This window comes from Nelumbo nucifera, chromosome 3, assembly GCF_055504915.1.
Source record: "Nelumbo nucifera cultivar China Antique chromosome 3, China Antique-T2T, whole genome shotgun sequence".
Classification (NCBI taxonomy): Eukaryota; Viridiplantae; Streptophyta; class Magnoliopsida; order Proteales; family Nelumbonaceae; genus Nelumbo; species Nelumbo nucifera.
Genome location: NC_142651.1, coordinates 34,198,341 through 34,226,223, shown reverse-complemented (window position 1 = coordinate 34,226,223; position 27,883 = coordinate 34,198,341). Strand labels below are relative to the sequence as shown.

At 38.4% G+C, this 27,883-nt stretch overlaps 1 protein-coding gene across 2 annotated transcripts in view; it reads left to right on the top strand.

Annotated features, from left to right (window-relative positions):
- Positions 1-15,023, top strand: part of STT3B (staurosporin and temperature sensitive 3-like b) — a 32,247-nt gene extending 17,224 nt beyond the window's left edge. For both annotated transcript variants that reach the window (XM_010251780.2, XM_010251787.3), the window contains exons 5-7: positions 429-551; positions 5,028-5,087; positions 14,675-15,023. In XM_010251780.2, coding sequence (XP_010250082.1) covers positions 429-551; positions 5,028-5,087; positions 14,675-14,804 — 313 coding nt within the window. In that variant the 3' untranslated portion in view covers positions 14,805-15,023. The remainder of the gene's footprint in view (positions 1-428; positions 552-5,027; positions 5,088-14,674) is intronic.
- Positions 15,024-27,883: the final 12,860 nt, after the last annotated feature.

Below are 27,883 nucleotides of genomic sequence, written 5' to 3'. Positions count from 1 at the left end.
CACACTATGGCATTGTACAATGGTTAGAACCAATGTTTCAACATTATGTTGTACTGTATGTTCATTTTTCAGAACATTGATTAGATACATTTGATTTGGTATGATATGCATTAATTAAAGAAACGTGTGATTAAGTATGATATCTTATGCTATGTTTTGCTTGAGATAGGCAAGGAACACCATTTATCAAATAGAAACATCTTTGTTACTAGGGCAAGTTTCTTTAACTTATCATTAATGTCTGGTGCATATTGAAAATTGCTTTTAACTAAGCTTATGTCACTGTGGGATCAATTTTATCGATATAAGCATTCTCCAATATACTATTTAATTTCCTGATTGGCACTTTCAAGATCAAGTGGCATTTCTTGTGTATGTATTCCTATATTTGTTGTCATATTATACTGATGGCATGCATGCTGTACTAGATTTTTGTGGATGGTTCGGATTGGAGGTGGCGTTTTCCCTGTCATCAAGGAACCTGATTACCTTGTTAATGGAGAGTATCGTGTTGACAAGGGTGCAGCGCCCAAGATGTTGAACTGTCTCATGTATGCTTCTGAGCCTTACCGACTTCATTTCATTTTCATAAAAGAAAAGTGAATAATATTGTTATTGCTTGTTTATAGTGGAAAGGGAAATGTTGTTGGGGTGATTTGTGTGATTAGTATTAATCTACTTTACATGTATACATGGTTCAAAGTACAAATATGTGTGAGTCGTGTGACATACAAAATTTGTGTTTTGTGTGATTCAAAGCGGCAAGACTCACACATCAAAATTGTTTCAGGTTTCAAGCTTTGAACTAGGCCATCTCTTGGAAGGGTATTAACCATTAAACATGGCTACATGTCCTAAATCATAGTATTTTGCGTTTTGGTGACCCTGAAAATTGACATGTGTCATGCAATAAGGTATAATATGTTTCAATAGGGCTGCAAATTGGGTTGTCCAATTTGAAGAATTTCCACTACATTGAGTTCGGTTTTGGGTTTGGGCCTATTGGAAATTTAATAAATTCCCAACCCAACCCATCCTAAGTTGCAGTGTTATGTATCAATACTTTGAACCATGCATATATATTTGATATTTCCAAGTCAGACATCTTTTCTGTGGAGTTTGATGTATAATAGTCCCCAAGAGTCATTTGGAGTTGCTTTCTAGGAAGCAATTGAAAGGCCATTACCTGATGTTCGTCCTAGCTATCTGTGGTCTTGGGAGGGGTGGACTGGACACAGACCTAACATTAGGACTTTTTTGCACAAAACTGATGCTCTCAGACTTGAATCTGCTTTCTCATGCTTGTCAGCCCAAGATTTTACCATTATAACAAGCAATTCATTATCCAAAGAAGCACCAACTCAGATAGGAGTGTGATTATTGCTAATGTGCAACTATGTCCTCCTTCCATGATGAGAAATCAGCAGAAATAGCAGCCAAATCCTAGTTAGAAATTTGGGTGCAAACTGAAGCATAGGCGTGTATCTTATTACTAAAGATACTATGGATGCTGCATTGATAAACGAACTTGCCCTAAGGAAAATATAGTTGCATTTATTTTAAGAAATATTCATTAGATGTGAGGCAGACTTCTAACTGAATCATAGGCATCTTATCTTATTATTAAAGATATTATGAATGCTGATAAACCAACTTGTCCTAGGAAAATATAGTAGTATTTATTTTAGGAAATATTTCATGAGATGTGAGACAGACTTCTTGGAAATAATGGATTTTAGGACTAGGGTTTCCATCTTTATCCTAACCATGACTATTCTATTTCTTGCATTTCAAAGAATTCTAATACACTTCTAGTGAAACAAAAGCAATCACATAATTTATCAATTAGTAATGGTCCGTCCCCACATGCTATTCCTGTGGATGGTGTTGTTTTTATTCAAGAAGTCTAAAGTCAAAGAGCCTAATAAGGTCTCTTGGAAAGATGATTGGTGTGGAGATGTGGATTAGGATATGTCTTGTGTACTGGGTGGTTTGTTGGGTTGGGTTAATTTTGAGCATTGGTGCCCTGCAGAATTTCATTGTTCAAACCAGAGGAGGACAATGATAGACGGTGGTTGCTATACTTTCAAGTTAATTGGCCTTCGATAAGCACATGTTTGTTTTAAGTAATCAGGTTCACGTGATGGTTCTTTTTCTTCAATTTGGTTCACCTGACCTGGACCGGTTCCCCTGTTGTATTTTAGCTTGCTGCCAGTTGGGGTCCTGCATTTCCTTGCATTGTCTCATTTCTCATACGAGCCCTTGATCTGCCAACTTTATTATCAGATGCACCTCCACATGTCTCCTCCTTGTCTCGATACTCTTATTGATCAATAACTGTCAACTTCTCAAACCAACTCTTGGTTGCCCAACTACCACATCTCTATAGCTTTTTAGCTCAATCATTTGTTGCTTAATAAACAGTTAAAGTTTAGATCTACCTTCAAGTTCTGTCAGCACCTCCTTGCCTTTTATTGCTCAAACAGTTCCTTTTTTTTTGTGTGAAAGTAGACCTGACTTCCTCTTGGGCTAATTTCAGTCCGCCATGTATCTCTTCTTGTGCCATGTGGTCTTCAACCTTCAGCCTTTCTGGTTAAAGGTTTTCTTCTTCGTTTATCAGCAGCACTTTTAGGATTGGATACAGTACAAATAGCGAGTACATAAGCTCAACAGGATGGAGATAAAGCAGCACGTAAAATGAAATGTATCTGGCACCCTTTTTTATTAGTAAAGGTAAATTTTATTAAGCAATATATCAAAATTGAGGATACAAATCTGTGGGTAAGTTACCCACAATCATAGTTTTCAAGGCGCCAAGGTAAGGCTAGGCGACAGGGGGTGCCTTGTCGCCTAGTCACATAGGCGATGGATTTTTTTAAGTAAAAAACATAGATCCTAGGGTAGTTCCCTAGGAACCATAACCATATTTCCTTAATAATAGGGGCCAAAGATTTTAAGTTCTACCTTATTGGTTCAGGTTTTGAAGTCTTTGAGGGCTCAATACAGCATTTAGCAATGTTTGTGTTGATTAAACCCTAACAAATAAGGAAACAATAAAACAAAATTAGTATATAAACACACAAAATGAACATTTTAGTTTAATAATGTCTATTTTATAAATCTCAAAAAATAAAGAATAAAAAGTATTTTATAATAGAAAGTATAGAAATTCTTGGCGATTAGGCAAGGCAAGCCTCCAAGGGCGCCTTATCAAATATAACTAGAACTGCAATCCCCATACCCATCCTTACAATTTATCCCAAAATAATTGCTGCCTATTTGTCCCTCGTTTAGCTAAAGCATCTGCCATGCCATTTGCAGTTCTTCTCACCCATTTAAAATGTATCTGACACCCTTGCAAATAGCAATAGGTAGATGATATCACAGGTTGTGGAGTCAAAAGTACTTGGCTGAGAAAGAGAAGAGCTCACTTGCATATAGTGTTTTAGAAGGTGTGGGAGGCATACACCTGGAGCTGCCCCTCCATGCGAGGCGCTCCCAAAATGCCCTGAGGCGTATGCCGAAGGCACTGACACCTCTGAGGCGTACGCCTCATGCACTTTTTTCATGAGACGTGCTAGAGGCGTAAGCCTCATGCACATCTTATATAAAAAGACAAAAAAAAAAGAAAAAAGGAAAAAAGGAAAAAAGGAAAGGAAAGAAAAGGAAAGAGAAGGAAAAAAGAGAAAAGGAAATAAAAGAAAAGGGAAGGGAAGAAAAGATAAGAGGAAAGAAAGTGGTTTGCCCCCTGCCCCTTCGGTTGGGGGGTTTGCCCCCCAAACCCCCTGCCTCCACTTCGACAAGACCCCCCCCCCTTCAACTAATGTTATGCATCTTTATTCTTTTTAATATAAAAGATTTTTATTGAAAATAAAGAAAAAATGAGTTCCCCCCTTCCTCCTAACCCCCTCCTCTTAAGGAGGCTTATGCCTCTAGGTAGTGGACACCTCGCGTCATGCCTCCACGTTTTAAAACATTGCTCGCATATTTGATCAATGGATTGTAATGTCTTTGAAGGCATAACTTCTGATTCCAAACTTGAAGATAGTGGCTGGTTCTTATGGCAACTAGTGTAGACCTAGAACTTTGGAGGCATATGATCATGAGCAATAGCAAGATGTGAAATAGGAATAGACAATTGAAGTTGAACCTCTCTCAATATTACTATACTTTAAGGGAGAGGCAGAGAAGAAAGTATGAAACTCAAAAAACAAGATGTCCATGGAGTATACCTTTTGGGAAATTTGACTATAGCATTTATAACCTTTCTTTATTGAGATAACCATGAAAAAACAAGGAATCAAAGCACTTAGCCATTTTGTATATGATGCGATGAAATATTTTTTATGTTCTTTATCTTTGATTTTGTAATACTAAAATAGGCATATCTAACTAAACTAGGGCTGTTCACGGGTTGGGTTGGGTCTGTTTACTGCTGTTTCTTTTTATTATTTTCTTATTTGTTAGGGTTTTAATCAACAGTTTAACACACATGTTGGTGTATGCCATCTTGAACCCTCAAAGACTTCAAAACCTGAACTGATTGGCAAGGAATAACTTAAAATTTTGTCCAATCAACAATATGACCTCAAAAATTCAATGGATGAGAAGATTAGCAAATGGGATGGTTGATACATTAGCTAAGCAAGGGGTTAATAGGGATCATTTATATTGGACTCAGTTGAAATCTGTTTCTTTTGGTTTTATTGATGCTTATTGTTGTGAGAGGTGTATCTCACACATCTCCTTGGGATGCTTGTACTGCTATGTATTTTGACTTTTTCTAATAAAATTCAAGAATTGTGAGAAAGCCAGTCATGAGTGTGGCAGCACCCACACTCTTCTTATATCAGGACAAGAGTACATTGAAAATGAAGATGAAAAACCCCTGTTCCTAAGTAAATACAGAATTATAATGCTTTCAAATCTCTGTCACTTGTATAACAACTAAAACTATTATTCCTTGGACATTTTTGGCATTTTCTTTATTTCCATGATTGTAATGAATCACCTGTGGTTCTGAGCAGGTACAAACTTTCCTACTATCGATTTGGAGAGCTGACAACAGAGTATGGCAAGCCTCCTGGGTAAGTTACATCCTTCTTTATATTTTTTAATTCTTATAATTTGGTAGATCTTGTTAAACCTCTTGTAGATGAGCAATGTTTTTTTTTTTTTTAGTTTGAGGAATGCTAATGGGTGAAAAGAAATAAAAAGACTTCTTATCCTCTGAAGGGAAACCTGTAATAAATCTCAATTTCATGGAAAAGAAATAAAATGAATAGGGGTAAGTAGGGCATATCTGAGTTGGATGGTAGAAAGAAACAAGGAAAGAAACATGAGCCTAAATAACTTACCAGGGCAAGACAATTTGCTAGCAGCAAATAGATATTGTCTGTAAGGAATGCTATAGTAGAAAATTAAATATTTTTTTACAAAGATTACAAAACTCGTGTATTTGTCTGGAGATAAAAATTGTGGCTGTAAAATCTGTTGATCTGTTGAAGATCTTGGCAATCAAATCTCACTGCTTAAGGTTTTTCCTGGAGGTTCTGATTTTGCAGATGTCATTGTTGCATAGTCTCTGAAAGCTACTGTTTCCTATTAAAAAATTGTTGCATGGTCTCTCCTAAGTGGTAGAAGTATCTTTGTCAAACACTTGTCAGATTCCAAGACCATGGATTTCTAATGGATATTTCATTACCCTTTCGGTTCTAAGATAAAAATGATGGCTGGGAGTGGGTGTTGACCAAGGCACATGGATCAAATGAAGATCCTGAGAGAGAAGCTTTTTGGGAGGACCTCAAAGTGAACAGATAGGGTTTTTCGTGGTGTTTAGGTGGAGACTTTAATGTGATAAGGAAACTCAGGGACGTGAAAGGGGGGGGGGGGGATGAGAGAGTGATGATATGAGAAAATTTAGGGAGTTCATTTCTAATTTGGGTTTAGTTGATCCCACATTAAGTGGGGCAAAATATTTTTTGGTTCAGTCAAATCACCTGTAATTCTTAGAAGGCTTGACAGATTCTTATTTTCAGTCTCATGTGATGAACACTCAAAGAGATAATCAAAGAGGCCTTTTGCAAAGGGGAGTTAAGATCTGTTGGAGGCAGGTAAAGATAATATTTTTCGAGCTCAGTTGTAATATGTAAGAATTGTTGCAAGGGGAGTTAAGAGAGTTAATCTCTCCTTAATTCTGACCTTTGTATTTCTTATTGATTCTTAATAAAATTTCATAGTTGTTGATTGAGAGAGAGAGAGAGAGAGAGAGAGAGAGAGAGATCTATTGGAGGAAAAAAAACTTTTTGGCTGAAGGCAAGAGATAAAAACACATCATTCTTTCATGCATATGCGAAAACTAGTGAGAGGGAATTGTATCTCAAGTTGAGAGTTGGAGATGAGTGGGTAGAGCCTCATGAGGATATTTTCAAGTCATAAGGAGATTCTACATGTCTTTGTATACACCTTATCAAGAAGGCATATGGTCATTGGTGTCATTGGGCTAAGGTATATTAGTGATTCTGCAAAGACTTTGTTCGAAAAGTTTGTGTTGGAGGAGATTGAAGAGGCTGCTCTAGGCCCCAATGGCATTATTTTGCTTTTATAAAGCATTACGGAGTTAAAAGAAATCGGTCATGGAGTTGTTTCATATCTTGTTCAAGTTGGGAACAATTGAGAAGGGTGATAATGCTACCTTTATCACATTAATAATGAAAAAAGATGTAGTGGAGTGGGAGACACTGATGAAAGTTTGTTAAATGACTGATGCTGCTTTGGGTTGTCAAATTGGTAAATTTCGGTTCACATTACCTAGGTATTCCCATTGGTACTAGAGCTTCTTCTCTTAAAACATGGCAGCCGGTTAATGACAGGTTAGAAAGAAAGTTGTTATTGTGGAAGTACAGGTATTTATAATTGGACTTGCCTCAAGGGGCTTGGTCAGGAACCCTCTATTTGCTAATATTTTTTGAGAAAATTTAACCAAGATTTATTGAGAATAAAGGGGGGGGGGGGGGGGAACAAGAGGAGATATACAAAACAGGGGGGGGGGGAACCCCTGCAAGTTACAAAGGAGGAAGCTTGTCGCTATACAGATGCTCCAAATACGCACCAAATTTAGCTAGGCCATTTGCAGTATGATTGTATTCCCTAGGAATCCAAACTAAGTTAACGTTCAATCCATCCAAAGAATCCCAAGCTTCAGTCAGATAGTGATAAAGTTTCCAAGGGCCCCCTTTTTTGTCTCTTAACCATTTTATTGTATTTGCTGAATCACCTGCAATGATCAAATTCTGAATTCCCAAATTCTTAATTATTGGAGTCGGCCCAACCGATTGGGCCACTAAAAGTCCAGCAGATATTGCCCCTTTCATCCCTTACTGTACAACCAATACCTGCAAAGCCCGGATTGCCTAAGGCACAACCGTCAAAATTAAGGGTTATCACACCTTCACTGATGGAAACGGGATGCCTCAAGGGAGATTGCTGAGGATGAGGCAGAAACAGAAAGGGGTGAATATTTCTGATAATATCATTGACTGAAAGTCATTTAAATAGATCTGAATTCACCGACCAAAGGATGCAAAGATAGGTAATATCTGAGATTAACTCCTCCAAGGTTCTTTTATTGTCAAAGATACGGGTGTTTCTTTCATCCCAAACGCCCCACATTACTGCATGAGGCACCGATTGCCAAAAGACTTTACCCCTTTTGCTAAGTCCTATTCCTTGCCATTGATTCAAGTTGCCCATAATGTGTTTTGGAAAAGCCCAGCTGTACCCTGCCATATTCAAGAAATGGGACCATATCCTTTGAGTGAAGCTGCAATGAAGAAGGACGTGATCTGCAGATTCACCCTCGCTGAGACAAAATACAAACATGAGGAGAAATGGAGCGTCTTCCCAACAGTTTTTTCTGAAGGAGATCACAAGTATTAACTTTCTGGAGACAGGCTTCTCATACAAAGAAGCAAATTCTCGAGGGGATGTGGCTACACCAAATTTTCTTGTAAGGAAAAGAGGGATGCTGATCTTCAGCAGTCAAAGCCCTGAACATAGACTTAGAAGAGAATTCGCCATTTGGGTGAAGGGTCCATATTCGGGTGTCAGAATGAGAGGGGGATATATAGGCATCTTGGAGGGTTTGGATTAAAGCTATTAAATCAGAAATCTCCGAGTCCCTTAGGGGTCTTCTAAGGTGGAGGTTTAAAGAATTCTTGGCGGACTGGTTTGGGAGGCAATCAGAGATAGAGGCTTCTTGGACAAGGGTGAGGTTAAACAGCCTAGGGAAAGAGGCATCCAGGGTAGATTCTCCCCCACCAAAGATCTTTCCAGAATTTAATTTTAGAACCATTTCCCATTTTATACTTTATAAAAGGAAAGAAAGAAGTATGAATGGAACATATACCTTTCCAAGGATTGATGGCCTTTATCCTGTTCAAATGGAGATTGCAATCCCACCCGTTTGTATTTCGTCCATATTTACTAGAGATGACAACAGTCCAAAGAGCATTAGGTTCTTTCGGAAATCTCCAGAGCCATTTGCCTAGAAGAGAGGAGTTTTTCTCTTTAAGCTGTTCAATACCCAAACCGCCTTCCTCTTTTGGTCTGCATACTTGTTTCCAGCTGACTAAATGGTTTCTCTTATCTCCACCACCTTCCCAAAGAAAATTCCTTTGAAGCTTCTCAATCTGATTTCTGACTTTGGTCAGAATCTGGAAGACAGAGAGAAAGTAGACCGGCAGATTTGATTAGGAGGCCTTTAAGAGAGTAAGCCTACCCCCTTTGGAAAGATAACACTTTTTCCAAGTCGATAGTTTCTTCTCGCATTTCTCCAACACAGGACTCCAAAAGTTGAGGGATTTTGGATTCCCTCCTAGAGGCATCCCAAGGTAGGTAATGGGGAGATTCTCCACTTTGCACCCCAATAAAGATTTGAAATTTTCTAGAAGATCCACTTCCACTGAGTTGATAGCCACAATACTGCTTTTACAGAAATTAACTCTCATACCAGTGAGAATCTCGAAACATTCAATTACCATTTTAGTGTTTGTGATGTTGGTTATAGAGGCATCTAAGAATAGGATTATGTCGTTGGCGAACTGTAAGTGAGAGATGTGAAGTTTATCCCTACCCACTTCAAAACCTTTCACCAAGTTGAAAAGAATTGACTTGTCAAAGAGATACTTAAATATATCCATCACCAAAGTGAAAAGTAAAGGGGAAAGAGGGCAACCTTGTCTTAGACCACTGCTTGCCTTGAAATAACCTTTTGCTTCACCATTTATCAATACTGAAAACCATGGAGAGCCAATACAACCTTTAATCCACCTGATCCAATTTCTCCCAAAACCTCTTAGCCTTAAGCAATCAAGAATGCAATCCTAATCCACTTTGTTGTACACCTTCTCAAGATCAAGTTTCACAAGGACCTCTGGGATCCCAGAGGATTTTCTGTCTTCCACACACTCATTTGCAATAAGAATGCTGTCCACAATTTGTCTTCCTTTAACAAAAGCAAACTGATTTGGGGAAATTAGATCTTCAAGGACTTCTTTAAGTCTGTTGGCCAGAACCTTCGCCAAAATTTTGTATATGCTCCCAACCAAACTTATAGGTCTAAAGTCTTTAACTTCCAAAACTCCCTCTTTCTTAGGGATGAGGCAGAGAAAGGTAGAATTAAGGCCCTTGTTAACAATGGCAGATGAATGGAAGTCCCTGAAAAACTCCATGAGATCTGACTTTACAATTTCCCAACATTTTTGGAAGAAAAGAATAGGGAAGCCATCCGACCCTGGAGCCCTATCACTGTCCATATGCTGAAAATAGTCTTCTTGACTTCTTCCTCTTCAAAACTTCTTTCCAGCCAATCCCTCTTTTCAGCTGAAAGGGTAGTGCCATCCCAATTAAATATTGTGAATTGATTTTCACTATCCTTGGAGTAAAGGTTTTTAAAGAAAGAAAGGAAAGATTCAGAAATTTCCTCAGGATTCTCCACTTCTTTCTGATTAAGATTGAGCTAAATTCTTCCTACTTCTTCCCGAGGCATGGGTGTGAAAAAATCTGGAATTATTGTCCCCTTCTTTCAACCATCTCACTCTTGATCTTTGTCTCCAATAGATCTCTTCCCTTCTAACTAGTTGCTCCCATTCCTTTCTTAATTCTGCTCTTTTGTTTCTGTTTAAGGCATTGAGTGTCCTATTTTGCTCTCTATTGTCCAAGTCCTTTAATTCCGAAAGTATTCTTTTTTTTTTCTCTTCTTCAACAGCTTTAAATTCTTCTCTTCCCCAAGCTTTAAGATTCTTCTTCAAAGCTTTTTGTTTCTGAAGAAGTCTGAATCCAGCCCAACCCTCTACTTTGCAGTCTTCCCACCATGTTGCAACATTTTTTACTGCAATCTGTGTTGTAGCCAGAATTTTTCCAATCTGAATGGGGTCTTTTAATTATTCGTTCGGTGTTCAGCAATATGGGCAAGTGGTCTGAGGTACATCTTGGACGAAGTTCTTGACACAGATTTGGAAATCTCTCCAACCAATCCTGAGATAATAAAAATCTGTCAAGTCTGCAGCTTATGGCATTTTCTTGCATGTTTGACCAGGTAAAAAGTCCATTGGTAAGAGGGAGATCACATAGATTGTCTGTCAATAAAATTAGAGAAATTTCTCATGCTTCTGGTTGGGGTTCTACCATTAGAATGTTCTGAACTGAACCTGGTGACATTGGAATCACACACTAAACACCATGGTATGTCCTCCTCCTCATGCAGGGACTCCAACTCAGCAACCTGGTTGGGGTTCTACCCTATTTGCTAATGTTGTTCATACATTCATCCTAATAAAAGACCTTTCTAAAAGATAATTAAAATTATAAAATCATTTTTTAGGTATTAACTATTAAGAATTTTGAGACCCTAACATGGACTTGTTTGGGCTTTTTCCTCAAGGGGCTTGGTACAAAGACCGCTGGTAGAATTAGGAATGAAAGGTGTAGCATCACATTAACTATTTGAAATAATGCAATTGAGAAAGAAATGAAGAAATTAAAAGTTTGACATGCTTGAATATGTTTTGCATGCTATTATTTTATTTTATTTTTGTAATTTTCACTTTCAATATGTTTTATATGTTATGATTTTGTATTTAAATTTGAGCTAATAGCTCTTTTTAAAACATTAAAAATTAAAGTCTGAACTTTTTATCATTAATACTATTTTAAGATTTTCTTAATTTATTTTGAATTTTTTACATTTTTTGCAATTTTTTGATTTTTTTTTTAAATTTGCACCTTGCACTTTTAAAACACTGTCAGTGCTTTGAAACAAGAGGTGATCAAGTTGTAAGTCCAGTGTTCCGACATCCATTATTGGATAGAGAATTAGATGAATGCGCAGAATTATTTGCCAAGTGAGAAGAAGTCAAGGTGGGTGATTGTAAACCTGGTACCAGGTGATGGAAAAAATATATAAAAAAATCTGTTAAATCTTTTTACAATGCTTTGATGAGAAATCACATAGAGATCAGCAACTTTTCAGGTGTTTAGGGAAATCCAATTCCCCTCAAGTTGAGGCTTTTGTGTGGCTTCTTTATTTGGATAGTATCCTCACAATTGATCACTTGAAGTCAAGGGGATTTCAGATTCCAAACAAATGTATGATGTGCATAACAGCAGGAAGAAGATTCATGCCATTTATTATTTATTGTTGGGTAGTGGTGTTTGTTTGCGGTCTTTCTTCTGCATTATTTAAGGTGTTGTTGGTGTGTCCACTTCATCCTAAGGAGATCTTTCCTAAATGGCAAAGATTAACAGACAGCAGGAAAGCTAAATTTTTTTGAAGCTCCATTCTTTTTGTGGTCTGTTGGGGTGTTTGGAGAGAATGGAACAATAGGATTTTTGAAGACATGACAAGAGAGGAAGTTAGTGGTGGATAATGATCTTAAATTGTTCAGTGGGCTCTTGCTCATTCTGAATTTAAAAATTTGAAAAGAAATGACTTTGGGAAGAAGTTGTTGGAGACAATGTAGTTTTATAGTGTGTAGCTCCTTGATTATGTTTTGTTGTTTGATGTCTTTCTTGTGCTGTTTGGGGATCTTTTGATGTACTGATTTGTGGTGAACTCTTTTGACATGTCTGTATCCATTTTCTTTTTAAATGAAATTCCCCTTTACTATAAAATCCCTAATCCTCCCCAGTTTTATCCTAATTCTTGAGTATCCCTATCAAATGATTCTACTGAACTTTGACCGAATGGGAGAAATATGAAGAATACCTTACAGGATCTTAGGATGTTTAATGTCGCCAAACTAATGGCATGACAGATCAAAACCATCAATATTGAAGCTCATCTTCTAAATATGCTGCCTGTAAATTTTGTGCCCAATCAAAGGTTGGCACATTATCCATAGTTTGATGTCTACTTTCACAAAATTTCAATAGCCAGAAAATTATTGAATGATATGTGTGGCTAAAATTTATGGAGGGATATTTGGTATCTGAGTGATGGTGAACATTTACATGTATTAAAGTAAGCCACAATGAGCATTTTGCTCCAATTTGATTTAAAGTCAAGCTAAATAGGGGCACTGTTAAGATTTTAGCAGAACTTTGATGTTATGCGTAATCATATACCCACAGCAACTAATGCTATAAGTGAAGGGTGATTTTTGTCCTGCCATGCCAGTCAACAAGGGAGGTCAATTTCAATTAAGAAACTTGAGGAGCTATTTTAGTTTTTATAAGAAATCTCAGGGGAAGTTTAAGGATTTTTCCCCCAAAAAAATATGCCTCCATTTATCTTATTGTGTACAGTTGTTTTTCCCGTTGACTATGGGTTCATCTGTAATTGGGAGCTTGTAATGACATGTGAAAACTTCCTGAAAGACTGTTTAGGGCCTCCAATATCCATTTCTACTGTTTCGGGATCTTGGTGGTTTTTGGAATTTAAGTCACATGGAGTCAAGGAGATTCACTAGTTGTGGGACCCATCATGATCATGTAAGTCATGCTCTTGGAGGGCAATCAGGTAATTCAGGAAACCACAAGAGATGTATCCAGGAGGTGTCTTGTTAGTGTTGATGGTGTTCTGAATTTTACTGTTAATTTCTAGGAAACAATAATGTTGCCTAAGTGCGAGCATTTCTTCTGTAAGAGGGCAGCTACAGGACAATCTGAGACCCTGTGAAGTAATGATGTTGCTGTCCAGGATCTAGCCACACAAGCTAAAGCCGACTTACCAGAATGGGAGATGAAACCTGCAACACAATTGATTTTAAACCAACCTTCAGGGGGCAGGGTGGGATCCAATGGCCTGATGGAATAGGAGCTGGTGGAGGCATGGGGAAAGAAACTGGGGGATCGGGGAACACTTGAGATAGAAGGCAAAGAGTGCAGTGCACTGAAAAAGGAGTATCCGGCTTGTTATGGAAGATAAGAAGATTTCAAGCTAACTAGATATTCCAACTGGCTATCCCACTCAAACCACTAGCAGCTGTGAGAGCTCGAGGTCAGCAACTGAAGGGAAAATTTCTGAGCCAATCTTTAGAAGTGATAGTGGAACTGGTAGGAGGGCAAATGCTGAGGGGACTTGCCAACCAAACTGCTCTGGCAAAGTGACAATGAAGGAGCAGATGGCTAACATCTTTGGGAGAGTGTTCACACTGAGGGCAGGAAGGATCAGAGCGAATCTGTCTTCTAGCAAGAGAGGTATTTACCACCGAGGCTTTGTGGACAGCTCACCAAAGCAGTATTAACTTTGTTGGGGGCATTCAGCTTCCAGAGATGCTTCCAGGTTCTCTTGGTGGGATGCAACCTGCATAACCAATGCTCTGTTTGGATAAGCTTTTTCTTTTGAGCTTATGGCTTTTGAAAACAAAATTGAGCCAAAGCGTGCTTTGAACGATCAGTAAGATTTTCTTTTAGAAATATTATAATCTGAAGCCAAAATGCTTTTAAGCCCCAAAGGGGCTTTGTGTTGTTGGTCTTTGAAAGCACAATTCCTGAAGCTTATCGAAATGCAAAATTACCAGGTCATCAAGAGTTCCTTTTTGTGGGCTGGCAAACCTGCAATTGCACCTTGTTGGTTCTCAGAAAGCCTTGTGGAATTGTTTATTTTGGGGGCTTGATAGCTAGACCTGTTCACGGGCCAGGCTGAGCTCGGGCTTCAGTGTGGATCCATTGAAATTTCGGCAAAAGCTAAGGCCGAGCCAGCCCAAGAACAAGTCTATAATCTATTGATAGCCTGTTTGCCCTTGCCAAGCAGCTTGATTCATAGTTGGACCTATCCAGGTTCTGTATATACAAGGTGACATGGTAAAGGTCAAAAGATCAAAATGTCTATCTGATTTTATGAATCAAGGATTCACTCCCATGCATTTACAAACCTTGTATGAGTTTCCCTACATTTCCTTTCCTTTTCCCACCTTTTCCTTAAAACCAAACGTGGGCTCAAAGAATCATTCTTCCTGGGAATCCTTTCCCTTCGGTTTCTTTGTGAAAATCTTATTTTGACTGAAATAACTGGAATCAGTACATTTGAACAGTTTGAAATTTTGAATTATTTGATGTTTATGCAAACATGACTGGCTCTTTTTTTTTTTTTTGGCTCATTGTCTGTCCAATGTTGCTTTATTGACGTAATGTTACTTTGTATTGTTTTTATTTTTGTGTGATTGGATAACAGATACGATCGTGCAAGGGGGGTCGAAATTGGAAATAAGGACATTAAGCTAGAGTATCTGGAAGAGGCTTTCACGACGTCCAACTGGATTGTTCGAATTTACAAGGTCAAGTCACCTAGTAATAGGTGGTGAGATACATATAATTTTCTCATTTCTCTCACTGATGTATTAGGCGGGACAGGAGGAGAATGCTGTAGATGTATTGAGCTCTAATTTTGGAATAATTTATGTTCTAGACTTCTAGCAACAGTTTTAGGAAGACAAATGAACCACACTTGGCCAGGTAAGGCAGCTCTTTTTTTCTGTTAAAATGCCCGAAAAGAACAAGTTGCTAGCTATTTATTACTGTCATTGTCGTCCCTTGGCATCATCTATTGGCATTTTCCCTAGGAACAGCAGCTATTGGATTTTCTTAGGGCTGCAAATAGGTCGAGTCAAATTTGGGTAGAGGGATATATCTGGCATTCAATTTGGTTGGTAAGAATCCGGGATATCCAAATTTGAAATTTGATTTGACATCCAATGGAACTGTGAGACAGGCTTGAATTAGGTAGGGGTGTTTATCCGAAGGAAAAGCCATGAAGGCTAAGGCTAGTTTTCATTCATGAGCTCAGTTTTACAATCTACATCTCTTTAGGGGCAATATCATTCAAAACAGAAGGAGAAGCAAACTGGCCAATAAACTGGGACTAGTTCACCAGTTCGTTTGGATCTGCTGATTTACCAGTTTTAGGGCTTGCACAAAGCGGCCAATAAATTGGTTTATGGTTTTTTTGTCCAACCGGCTGGTCTTGTCTGGTTATCTGAACACTGGTATTGAGTATAATCTCAATTCTCACATCAGTTTTCACTTCCAACTTAGACCGGTGATAAGTAAATGGCTCGATGCCGTAAAGTTGACATCTTTTCATAAATGGGAGTAATTCATTGGTGGTTCTAAAATGTAAGCGATTCCTCTTATGCTATTTGATTGTCTAGTCATCTTAGGCTCCTTATCTTTCATATTATACTGGGGATCACTTCATTTTACTTCTTATTTGTTTCTCACAAATAAATAAGACAGTCAAATTTGCACTCCCATGCATTTACACCAGTGCAAAAACAAACAAGCTGAGCCTATGGAAAAATCTTCAAACCAGTTGTGCAAAGAATAATCAAGCAAGAGACATGTAAAGTTATAAAGGTGCCCAAGAAAGGTTTTAATAACCAAAAAAAAGTGAAGCAAATCAAAGAAAGCCAAGATAAAGAGTATCATCAAGCATTTGGAAGAGCTCGAGAGATCAACTTTAACAAGTCATTTGAGAAGTAGGCTCAATCTGTATGTAAACACATTAAAATAGCAAGTCACCGTTGAAGCAATCTAGGCCGAGGCCAAGTAATCGTGGAATCCCACCAGTGTCTTACCAATCAATAATATACATACAAGATTTTTCATAAGGCCCCATTTGTTTTTTTCAGATCTGAAGGGGGAAAATCAGTCAATGTGATTGCAATTCTCATTGACCACTTTTCCCATGTTCATTTTTCATATTCATGCAAAACCCGCAGAAAAATATCTTTAAGTATCATTTACCCAAGTAAGTAACTTTTCAACTTGAGAAAAAAATTGACAAAAAATGAATAATTTTACCCATTCTAAGAAGTCATTGTATAGCTTACTTGAAAATCAAATGAACATAAATGGATGGAGCAGATCTGGACAAGGGAAATGGTTACAATGGCTTATTGGGACCAGATCTGAACTCAGAGACATGGGTTGAACACATTATTAGCCACAATCAAGGTTCAAAGTATTGATGCACTCTCGATACTCAAAAATTGATATCAAGTGTTTCATCGACACGCATTTTTTACATTTTATAATTTATAATCTGCAAATCATCATCATGTGACATGATCCATATCAATAATTTGAACCTTGACTAATTCAAAATCAGATATCTAGGTATCTATTCCAAGATTAACGTTGGAATTCTAGGATTAAAACCATATGGAAATTATTCTTCCGACATTGCGGATGTTGTCAAATTAAACACCACCAAAATCCAAACGGGAGCTATAGAATTTTCTCATATATGTTCAAATTTGGAAGAAATGCGATGGCATGCCCCACATATATTGGAAATGCTTATTCACACTGATAAAGAAAACATATTAGACAATAAACCTCTATCTTCATATGGAACCTATCAATTATGTTTGTTTTTCTTATGTGAGACCCGCCGATTCTTTTTATAAAAAATTCTCATGTGTGTCCAAATTTTATAAAACAATGTCGAATGGGACCCGCAAATGCATTTCTCAAAATTTCTCTATTTCTATTGTAGAATTTATGTTTCTCATTATATTGAAACAAACAACATTCTTCATTTCTTCCAAAAGAAAGCTTCAGCCTAAAAGAAATGGCAAGGCAAGGTAGATGACTGTGTGTGTCTCAATCAGCTATAAAACAAACTGTTCAATTGCTGTGTGTCTCAAACTGAAACTGCCTAAGAGCAACCCCAGTGCCTAAAAGAAAGCTTCAGCTATGTGTTTGTCAAACTGTTCAATTGCTGAGCAGATGAGTATAAAACAAACAACTCTTTCAGAGAAAAGACTAGCTAAGATCAGAAAATTAGATTCATCATATTTTATGTAGGTAAGCAAGCATCCAATTCAGGCATGGCCCACAATAAACCTAATAACAATCGACTAAACCATTTTTAGAGCTACCAAAAGATGCATTGGCCAACTGTCAAAGACGTCAAGCCAGTGCCTGTGTTATCAGTTATCAATTATCCCATCCATGAGTTGCTCGTGCATCCCAAATCTAGCCACTTGCACAAGCCAAGTGTTGGGGCTCGGGATGGGCTGAAGACAACACAGTTAATTCGCTCTTAAGCTGAGGTGTCCGAGGTGGTCGAGGACTAGTAGGTTGGTCCTACAAAGAGGAGAATGTCAGAGATCCCGGGTGAAAATCTGAGGCGGAGACTCCAACAGTCAAGTTAGTATTAGGAGGGGTATAAGGTGGATGAGGTCTGAGGTTCAGACGAGGCCACCGGAGTTCTCAAGTACTAGCTAGAGAGTTTAAGTTCCAATCCTTTACCTAGGGGGTTCATCTTCTATTTATACTTGAGGCCGCCTGGAAGTAGGTGAGCTCGGACGGTCCGGATGCAGTCCATATGCGAGGAATGCAGCCATCCGAGGCCGCCAGATGACTCCGTGCCATTGACTCTGCAAAACCCGTCGAACTCTGTTCTGCACGCACCCTGATTGGATCCACTTTGAACTGTGCCACTTGACACGTGTAAGCCCACCATAGGACGAGACCATGTGCGCCTACATCACTAAGAAACAGGTCTATATGGTGTTTCAACCAATTGTCAGAAGCTCTTTGAGAAACTCCAGCTTCTTAGAAAAGATCTTTGTTTCAATCGGGAAACTAGAAGGGAAGCCAACGGGAATTAACGTTATCTATAAAGCGACCAGAGAGGGTGGCACAGAATATAAAATAATGGCCATATACTTGCTCAAAAAATCACCCCACATAGTGGAAACTTGCAAATAATATCAATGTACATCTTTACCAAGTTAAAGTCAATTCAATGGACTTTATGCTACAGGGTTATTATAATGTGTTTTAAAACGTAGATGTTACAACTTACAAGTGCAGCTTTAATGGATACAGTAATAACAAAAACCAAGATATGGGAAGTGAAAAGGAAGAAAAACTTCTTATATGGTGAGGTGAGGACATTGTACTTTCTTTTTTCTGACTAGACTTTTGAATAAAACCATTTTCTTCCTCACTAGCATTAACTCATCAGCAAATATGAAACCTAATGCGCACAAATCTTGGAAAACTTGAGCTAAAATTATCGCGTAAGAATGGCTTTGAAATTGTTCCTGTAGTCAAGAAACTATACATTTTGCTTAAATTTTAAAAATGTGAAAACCCACATGTGAAAGCAATTGCTCAAACCAGAGATTGATAGCTTTCTGTTCATTATTTGGTGCGGTTTGTAATTAGGGGTGGATTCGAGCTGCGCCAAGCTGAATACTTGACTATTCAAGCTCAGCTCGTAAAAATACTGTTAGGCTTGAGCTCAGCTCAGCTCAAAAGTTCGCAAGTTCGAACTCATCTCGTCTCGAGCTTGACTGCAAGCCAAGATTTTTCTAAAAAATAATATTATACATATAAAAATATTTTTTATTTTATATACAAAAAAATTAAGAATTATATATATATATAATAAAAATTATTTATTTACTATACTAGGCTCGATTAACAAAGGAGCCTATATATCGGGCTTGAGTTCAACTCAAACTCGATTTAAACCGAGCCTATATTGCTCCTTCTAATTTACCCTCTAGGTTTGGTTGGAACCTAAGCCTGAGAAGAGGTGTTAGAGACACAAAGTTTGTCTATACCATAGCCTTACTTTCTATCCTTGAAGGGGTCTTTATTGATCCATCTAAAGCAGATAGCAGAATCTGAACACTCACTTCCTCAGGCTCTTATACTTGTGCCTCCTTTTTCAAAGCACTATTACCCTCTCATCCCGCTAGCTTTTCTTTTCCTGTTAAAGAAGTGTAGTGTCAATCTATACCTCCTAAGGTTGGGAAGCATTCCTAAGAAGAGTTAATACAGGGGATCTACTCTAAAGGAAAAGACCCAACAGTTGTTTGTCTCCTCATTGGTGTGTTCTCTGTAAGTTTGACAGTGGGTCCATATATCACTTACTAATTTCTTGTAGGTTTGTTAAAGCTATTTGCGTATGGTTTACTTTTTTGTTTGGATGCAAGTAGACCCCCCCCCCTTGAATGTTCAAAGCTTGTTTTCTTCCATGCCTAATTGTCCAACTAAAAGGGCTAAAATCATGTGGAGGTGTGGTAGAGTTGCAGTATGTTGGACAGTGTGGGAGGAGAGGAACTCAAGGATCTTCTCAAGTAAAGAGAGAGGTATGGAAGAAATTATAGAGAGCATTCACATTAGAATGACGCAATGGTTGAGAACATTAGAGCTGTTCAAAGTGTTTTCAGTTGATGAGTTGTTAAGGAATTGGAAGGAGATTGCAAATTCAGGCCTATGTAAAAAGTTATCAAAAGCTTGCTAGAATCCACCACCTATTGGATTCACCAAACTGAATTTTGATGGTAGCGGCATAGGCAACCCAGGGCCTTCTAGAATTGGAGGTGTGATAAGGGATGAAACAGGGAACGTGTTAGCCATGTGCTCTGGGCCGATTGGGGTGGGAGATTCATTAAGGACTGAGATTCTTGGAGCTATTAAAGGAATTCAAAAGATCAAGGAAATGAAGATAAAAAAGGTGGTTATAGAAGGTGATTGCAATGGTGGTGAAATGGCTAACAGAGGACAGTGCTATGATGTGGAAATATAGCAATGGAAAGAGGAAATATAAATGGTTAACCAGGGACATGGACATTCAATGTAATTGGATAAAGAGAAGTGCAAATGCATTTGCTGATGGTCTAGCTAGGCAAGGGGTAAATAGAGGCACATTATTCTGGGCTGTTTTGTAATCACTACAAGATCATAAAGTTCTTGGGTAACTGGAGTTAAGACCTTTTAGCTCCATCCCGTTGTAATCTTGTTTTTATCATTAATAAAATTTCACTGTTACTAATAAAAAAAAAAGTTAAGCTTTTCACAAGCCGAGCTCGAATAGCTCGTGAGAAATTCGGCTCGTGGCCACCCCCTATTTGTAATGAGTTAATATAGAATAATAAATGTTATTAGTGGTTAGGGATGGATTCTAGCTGAGCCGAATAGCTAGCTATTCGAGCTCGGCTCGCCAAGGCAATACAAGGCTCGACTCAAGCTCGAGCTCGGTTCAAGCTAGAACCTTGAGCTTGAGTTCGATTCGGCTCAAGCTCGACTTGAGAAAAATGTTTTATAAAAATAAAAAATATTTTGGTTTGGTATTTAAAAAATTAAGACTTATAATAATTAGTTATTATTATATATAAAAATAAAAGTATGATAAATAATATTATTATTATCATTATCATTATTATTATTATCTATAGCTCGTGAAGAGCTTGGCTCACGGCCACCCCTATTAGTGGTATGCAAACTGCATACTATGGAATTTAATGTAAATTTATGCTACTCTAAACCATGATACCGAGACATTGATGCTGACATGGACTTTGACGTGTTAATTAGGCTGGGGTTGTTATTACACTCTCAGGCCAGGTTCAAGCACTAACCCGAATACTTAGTTCATGCAATGAGCCAATGACAGCAAATTGAAGCAATCAAATTCCACGTTGTTTTTGTAATTGTAGGTCTAAAAACTCGGGATTCTAAAACATGTGAGAGTTTCCAATTTTCTACTGCCCTGCAACACCAAACTTTCTTCTCGATAGGAACTGAATCTTCCTTTTTGTATAGATACCTCCCTTGGCAATGTTGGAAGAGTACAATTTGGTAAGACAGGAAAAAGAAGAGAAGCAAAGTCGAAACTCGAAAGGCAAGTATCACTTGGTGATGGCAAAGTTTGAAAGTTGTTTTGGAGGAAACGTAGAATAGGTTCAACTTTTCTTCCTTATTTGTTTCTTTAAAAAATAAGGGAGCAGAAAGACACTGGCATGTTACTCAGAAACAAGCTACCAACATGGTGGTCTCTTTATTGTCGTTGCTTTGTGACGATTCTTGCATAGAAGTCAAATGACAGCTGAACAATAGAACTTATTCAGATCAAAGTCCAACTCAAGCAACCCACGTCTTCCAAACAGCAGTTTCATTGGAAGTTTTCGCAGCAATATCACTTTGAACAGGAGGCTTTCTATGGGATCCAATCCAGCAGCTAGGATCAAGTAGCATCAATTCATCAAGTCATGCCCATAAAAGATAGTGACAAGAGTGACAAAAGAAATTGACCCAACAGCATTGTATCATCTTTCACATCTTAGGGAAGATATAGCATCAGCAGTCTCAGCAACATATTCAAGCTCATTTGTTTTGCCATCCTTTATTCTCATAAAATATATGTCAGATGAAAACATGTTTCTCTTCAAATACATGTATCTTGTAAAAGAATAACTTCACCTTATTTCTTCTGTAAATACATGGTAGATCTTGTAAACGAAGAATTCCATGCCCATCGGGAGCAGAGATGTTTTAGAAACCACAGGAAATTTCTTAAGATATGCAGGACCAATTTTCTCTTAACTAGACCTCTCCTGCAAGGATTAAAGCTTGCCTTCTCTCAAGGTTCACTTGACTCTCAGGCGGAAGATGACTGCTTGGTGATGATTAGATGGTTCTTGAGGGCAGTTGCAGGTACATGGGTTACATCTCGTTAGAAAAGCGAAGGTCTTGGCATCTCGTTAGACATCTCTTTGATCAGTGTTAATAAAAAATAACCTCAGCTTGTTTGAAGTCAGTTCAGTTTACAATAAGGAAGTATGCATCAACAAGCCTAAAAAAGAATTGGCTTGTAGTTGGATGCACCTGAAGGCAAGGGCCATCCCCTCCATTTCCCACCCATCCATTGACCCCTAGAAAAACCTAAAGCAATGTCAGTCTCTCACTCTCTCTAATATGATGAAATCCCATGATCTTATAGGGATGGATTAAGCTAACAAGATTCCAACTCTGATAAATAATTCGTCTAATGGGCAGATGAACATCCCTCCCTCTCTTTTTCAATAAGACTGCTCCATGTGCTGATGAAGTTAATAAATAATATGTCAACTGGATGAAGCTCTAACCATGTATTATCAACATCTAATCATCTCAAAGCCACTACTATTTTTTCAATCAATAACATGATCAAACAGATTTTATTGACAATAGAAACCATGCTATGGCAATAGACAGAAAAGGGCAAAACCATATACAACAGCATAAAGCCGAAAAAGTGACCAGAAGAAATAGCAATTATATCATAATGAGATATTGATTAAACCCCTAGGCCAGATGCCCCCCATAACACTTAAACCTACACATAACATCCTTCACTAAGAAGGTTGTCAGAGCATTTCCTAACTGGGAATTCACTTGAATGAGCCATTCAAGCTGGAAGTTAATGCTCTAGGCTTTCTAAAAATAAACCGGAGATCAAAGAAACTCACACATTTAAGACACCCACTTAATTACATAACACTTACTTTACCCACAACTCAATAACATCCTGAAGAAAAAGAAAATTTTAAGCCATCAGCACAACCCTTAGAGACTTCATCTACAGGGCTTCGAAGATCAGAAGAAAAAAACATTCATTGTTCCTAAAAACACCGCCAAAACCTCTCCTGAATTATTCCAAGAACAACAATTAAAGATGACCTCAAATCAGTTGCAAATTAAACAACTATAATTTAAGTTCCCTTTATTAAAAAGATGGTCTAAATTTAGAGCTAATTAAGTCAAGAAAGGTGCTAATTGATTTTTGAGAGATCTTTTTTGAAGATAAATAAAGAAGAAAAATTATTAAAAAATGCAGAAATTACAATAGGTGACAAGGCATCACCCGAAGACCCATAATCAATCCAGCCCTCCCCAAATTCAAAAAGCCCTCAAACAAATCAAAACAAAATATATGTTATTGATAAAAAAAAATCAAAACCAAATAAACTCAAAAACCTCCCGCATGCAAAACCCAAAAAATAGCCAAACCCCTTCCTAAGTTTTATCTCCCATCTTTCCAAAGCCAATCAGGCATATAACCCATCAAATCCTTAACCATATGCAGACCTCACAACCTTCCCTCCAATCTTTCATCAGTAGGAATCAAAACATCTTTTTTTCTTCTTCATAGCTTTTCTTGTCTTCTTTACCCTTTTATTTATAACAACCCAAAATAGGTCTCCCCTCACCCTAGCAAATACCTTTGAAACTGTCATGGTTTGCTTCATCTTCCAATTCTTCCTCGAGAGGTTGAGTTCTATAATCTCTTTTCCTCTGGTAAATCTTTATTTCCTTTGCCCCAATCACATTTTCTTTCTCCCTACCATCCTCTTCATCATTAAACCCCTTCAAATCATTCTTCTTCCCCGTTCTATCCTCCTCTTCATCTTCACCTGCCTCCTCCCTTAAATTTCTCATCTCTGATTTATTCTTTCCTTCCAAACTCTCCATACCAGCTTCCTCTCCCCATGCAGCTACTTCACCATATCCTTTCCTAACATCACCCCCAACCACTCATCGATCAACTCCATCATCGAATGACTGATCCCCATCCAACTCCTCTGTCGCAATCCCCTTAAATCTAGCTCCCTTCTCTTCCTGATCACCGACTAGAACAACTTCAACTGCACAAACCTCCCGAGCAATCATTGAAAAGGAAGATGATGGACCAATACCATCATCCATCAAATCCCCAGACTTTTCCAACATTTGGTTAGACCCACATGATCACTTAAATCACGTGGGCCACCTTCTCCCAATCAACCAGTCTCCTAGCCCAACTCAAACCCTTGGTTGTTCCTCCCTCCACCTGATTCATCCTTATTAATCTTATGCTATAATGTTTATTCCTGTGGACCCCACCTTTTATGTGAAAAGGCGCCCTTTTTTACGATCTCCACGAAAGTCTTATAACTCACCCCTTTATCCTCTATTTTCTTGAGGAATTAAATTGTTTTCCTTTTCCAATGAACCCCCCCCCCAAATCTACACTCGTTCGAGGCAATTCAGCTTCCTTAGAAACTTGACTCTCAAACTTCTCACCATTCTCCACTCTCTCTCCTCCATGTGTCCTCCAATCTTCCGAAATTCCATAGTCTTCTAACTTGGAGCAACTCTTCCAAAAGAACGCTTCAACTTCGAGCAGAATCCAGATCATGAACTAGAGGCCATCTGTAAACAAGTTCAAAGCTCAAGGAACATCTTCAGATTTCATTCCCTACATCCCAAGTCTTGCAGCATGAAGATCTTGAAAATTAAAACTTAAAAGCAACAAGAACTCCCCCCAAGGCCTGGACCAATTTCTCAAGAACGATTTTGTTCCAAAGGTTGAAAGGAATCCGCACCAACTGAAAAACAAAGATTCCACCAAAGAAATCCTTCTGGTTGTACGACATATGCCAAGCTTCCACCATCACCAGACCCTCTACCGTTACCACCATTTCCACAGTAGATAGCTCGATGTTTTCTCCTTCAAGAAGCAAGACTCCTTCCTACCATTGAAAAGCCTAAGGCTAATAGACTCCAAAAGCTTAAATTTCTCCAGAATACTCCCCCAATCTTTAATAACTTTTTGTCTTGTGTTAAAACAAAACTCTTCGCCCAAGCTCCTTTCTCCGATTTAAACAACAGATTCTCATTTCTAGGCAAACTGAATCACAGTAATTAGTGGAGTATCTTCTACTGGTATTCTTCCCAACAATTGAATATCCTCCACCCTCAGCATAAACTCCTAAGGCTTGTCAGCGAAAAGATTCCACCCTGTTTTCTCTCTACCTTCCGGCACAGAGATCACCTTCTTTCTGTTGTCCCCAGTCTGTTCCATAATAGCAATAAGCCACCCTTTAACATTCCTCTTCATTTCAGCTTCATACTTCTTTCCAACCAAACTCATTGAACTCTTTCATCCCTTTTTTTGATAGAATGGACCACCCCATCCATGAAGCCCTTCAACCATCCAATTACATCCATAACTACGAAAATGGTTGCTCTACTCTCTTCTCTAATTTTCAAAGACCATTTCCCACTACTTCTGCATTCTTCAAAATGAATTTTTTTGGCTTCGATCCCCATCACCCTTCTCCAACTCACCCTTCCTTCACTCTCCATCAACTTCATTGGGATATCTTCTTAGTGCCCTTTTTTATTTTCACAGTAAACCTCAAATTAGCCAGAAGTTAACCAAAAACTAGCAATTAGCTGAGTTGTTAGACAAAAAAATTGGTTCTTTTTTGGGAAGATATTTGGGTTGAAGAGGCTCCCTTGAAGGATCTCTTTCCGTCTTAATTCAATATCTCTCGGTTTAAGAAAGAGCCTGTGTCAAAATTCTCTGTCCCTTGGAATCTCCGTTGACAGCAGTTTGGGATTTCGATTTTCGGAGAGATTTAAGGGATGAGGAAATTGTGAGTCTAACCCACTTGTTGAGTACCCTTGAAAAAGTTTATCTGGATCCCATAGAGCCAGATAAAAGGTTTTGGACTCTTGTGCCCTTGGGTAGGTTTTCTTGCGCTTCTTTCTTTAAGGTCTTTTGTCGTCATGTGTCTACTCAATCTTTCCCCTTTAAAGAGGTCTGGTGTAGTATGGGTAATCCAGGGCCATCCGGAATAGGGGGAGCAATAAGAGATGAACAAGAGAATCTGTTAGCTATTTTTCTGGACCAACAGGGATGGGAGATTCCTTGAGGGCTGAGATACTTGTAGCTCTTGAAGGGGTACAAAGAGTCAAGGATATGCATATTAAGAAGCTGATCATAGAAGGAGATTCTGAAGTTGTGGTGAACTGGCTAAAAGAGGACAACTCTAGGCTATGGAATTACAGCAATGAAAAGAGAAAATTTAAGTGGCTGACTAAGGACATTGAAATTCAATACAAATGGGTAAAGAGAAGTGCAAACTCATTGGCAGATGGTCTAGCTAGGCAAGGGGTGAACAGAAACTCTATATTTTGAGTTGTATTGTAATTGTGTTTTGGTGTTTGTTAGAGCTAGCCGAATAAGGGTAGATTAGTCATTTTATTTCTGTTAAGTTATGTGCATGTGGCAGTTTTAATAAAGACTTCTTGTCCCATACTTAAGTGGGGGCAGTTTAGTCTTTGTACTACTAATTAGAGGCTAATCCATATTAGGGTCGACTGATAGGGTTTAGGCTACCATGTTCGACTCTTCTTCTTCTTCTACTCTTCTCCTGGTTCGAACTACTGTAGCTACAGGACAAACATGGTATCAGAGCAGGACATTGCTCTCTAAATCTCCTCCCCTGCTCCTCTCTGTTCGTGACCTCATTATTTTTTCTTTCTTCTTTCTGGGCTGAAAATGGAGAACACAGATTCGACCTAGGCCTGAGAACACTTCAGTCCTTCTTCCTCTGCGCAGAACTTGATTGTTTTTCAAGAAAAAAAAACAACTTTAGAAGTGGATGGTCGACTGAAGCTCTCCATTGGAGGTTGGTTACTTTTTTTTTTTGTGTTGTTGGTATTTCTGGGTTGAAAGCCTTCAAAATCTGCTTGGACTGATCAGAACCTAGAGAACTAGGTTGTTTGTAGCCTTGGTTCTTGGAAAAAGGTCCAAGAACAGACTGTGTTTACAGTGGCCGAATGGTGTAAGGGTATGTTTGACCCTTTCATGTGGGTCTGTAGTTGTTTTGAAGCCTTTGTTGGTCACAAGTGACCTGAATTGAATGACAGGTTACTGCAGTGGCAGTAGTTGATGTTTTCTTTGGACTTGTAGTGCCCTCTAAAAAGGTTAGACAGATCTGTACCATGTGTGACAGCTATGGTTGTGTGGTGGTGTTTGTGATGCTCAATCTCTATTGAGCAGCTTCAAGAGGGCTTGTATGTGGTCAGTGAGTTGCTGAATTAATGTCGTGTGATTCGTGGTTTTGTGAAATCAGTAGTGGTGTGAACAAGAACAAAAGTTTGTGTACCTATCAACTGTGTTTAGGGATGGCTGTAGTGTCTGGGACATCTGTGTGTTTGGGGACTGATTGATTGTGACTGGTTGTGAACAGTGGTGATTGATTGTGACTGGTTGTGAGCCTATCATCTGTGTTTGGGGACTGCTGTAGTGTCTGGAACATCAAACTCCTGACAGCAGTACTTAGTTGGCGACTAGGAATTCAGATTAGAGGTAGCATTGGAAGAGCATCATGGCAGCAACTAGAGATGGTTGTAGTGATCAAAAACCAAGTGTGGTGATTCCCTCTGACTATCTGAGTGTGCAGATGACTTCAATTAAACTTAATGGTGAGAACTATGTACCATGGGCCAAGTCAGTGGAAGTTTTTCTCAAGGCAAAGAGGAAAGTGAAAGCATGTGAAGGAAGATAAACCACCAGCTAACTCTTTAGGGTTTGATGACTGGGAACAGGAAGATGCCCAAATCATGACATGGTTATGGAATAGTATGGAACCCAAAATAAGTGCCAATTTTATGTTCTTAGATACAGCTAAGGACATATGGGAACATGCCAAGAAGCTTTATTCTGGGCAGGATAATACTACAAGGGTATATCAGCTCTATCAGGAGTATTTTGATCTGCAACAAAGGAATAAAACCCTAGAAGAGTACTATGCCAGTATGAAGA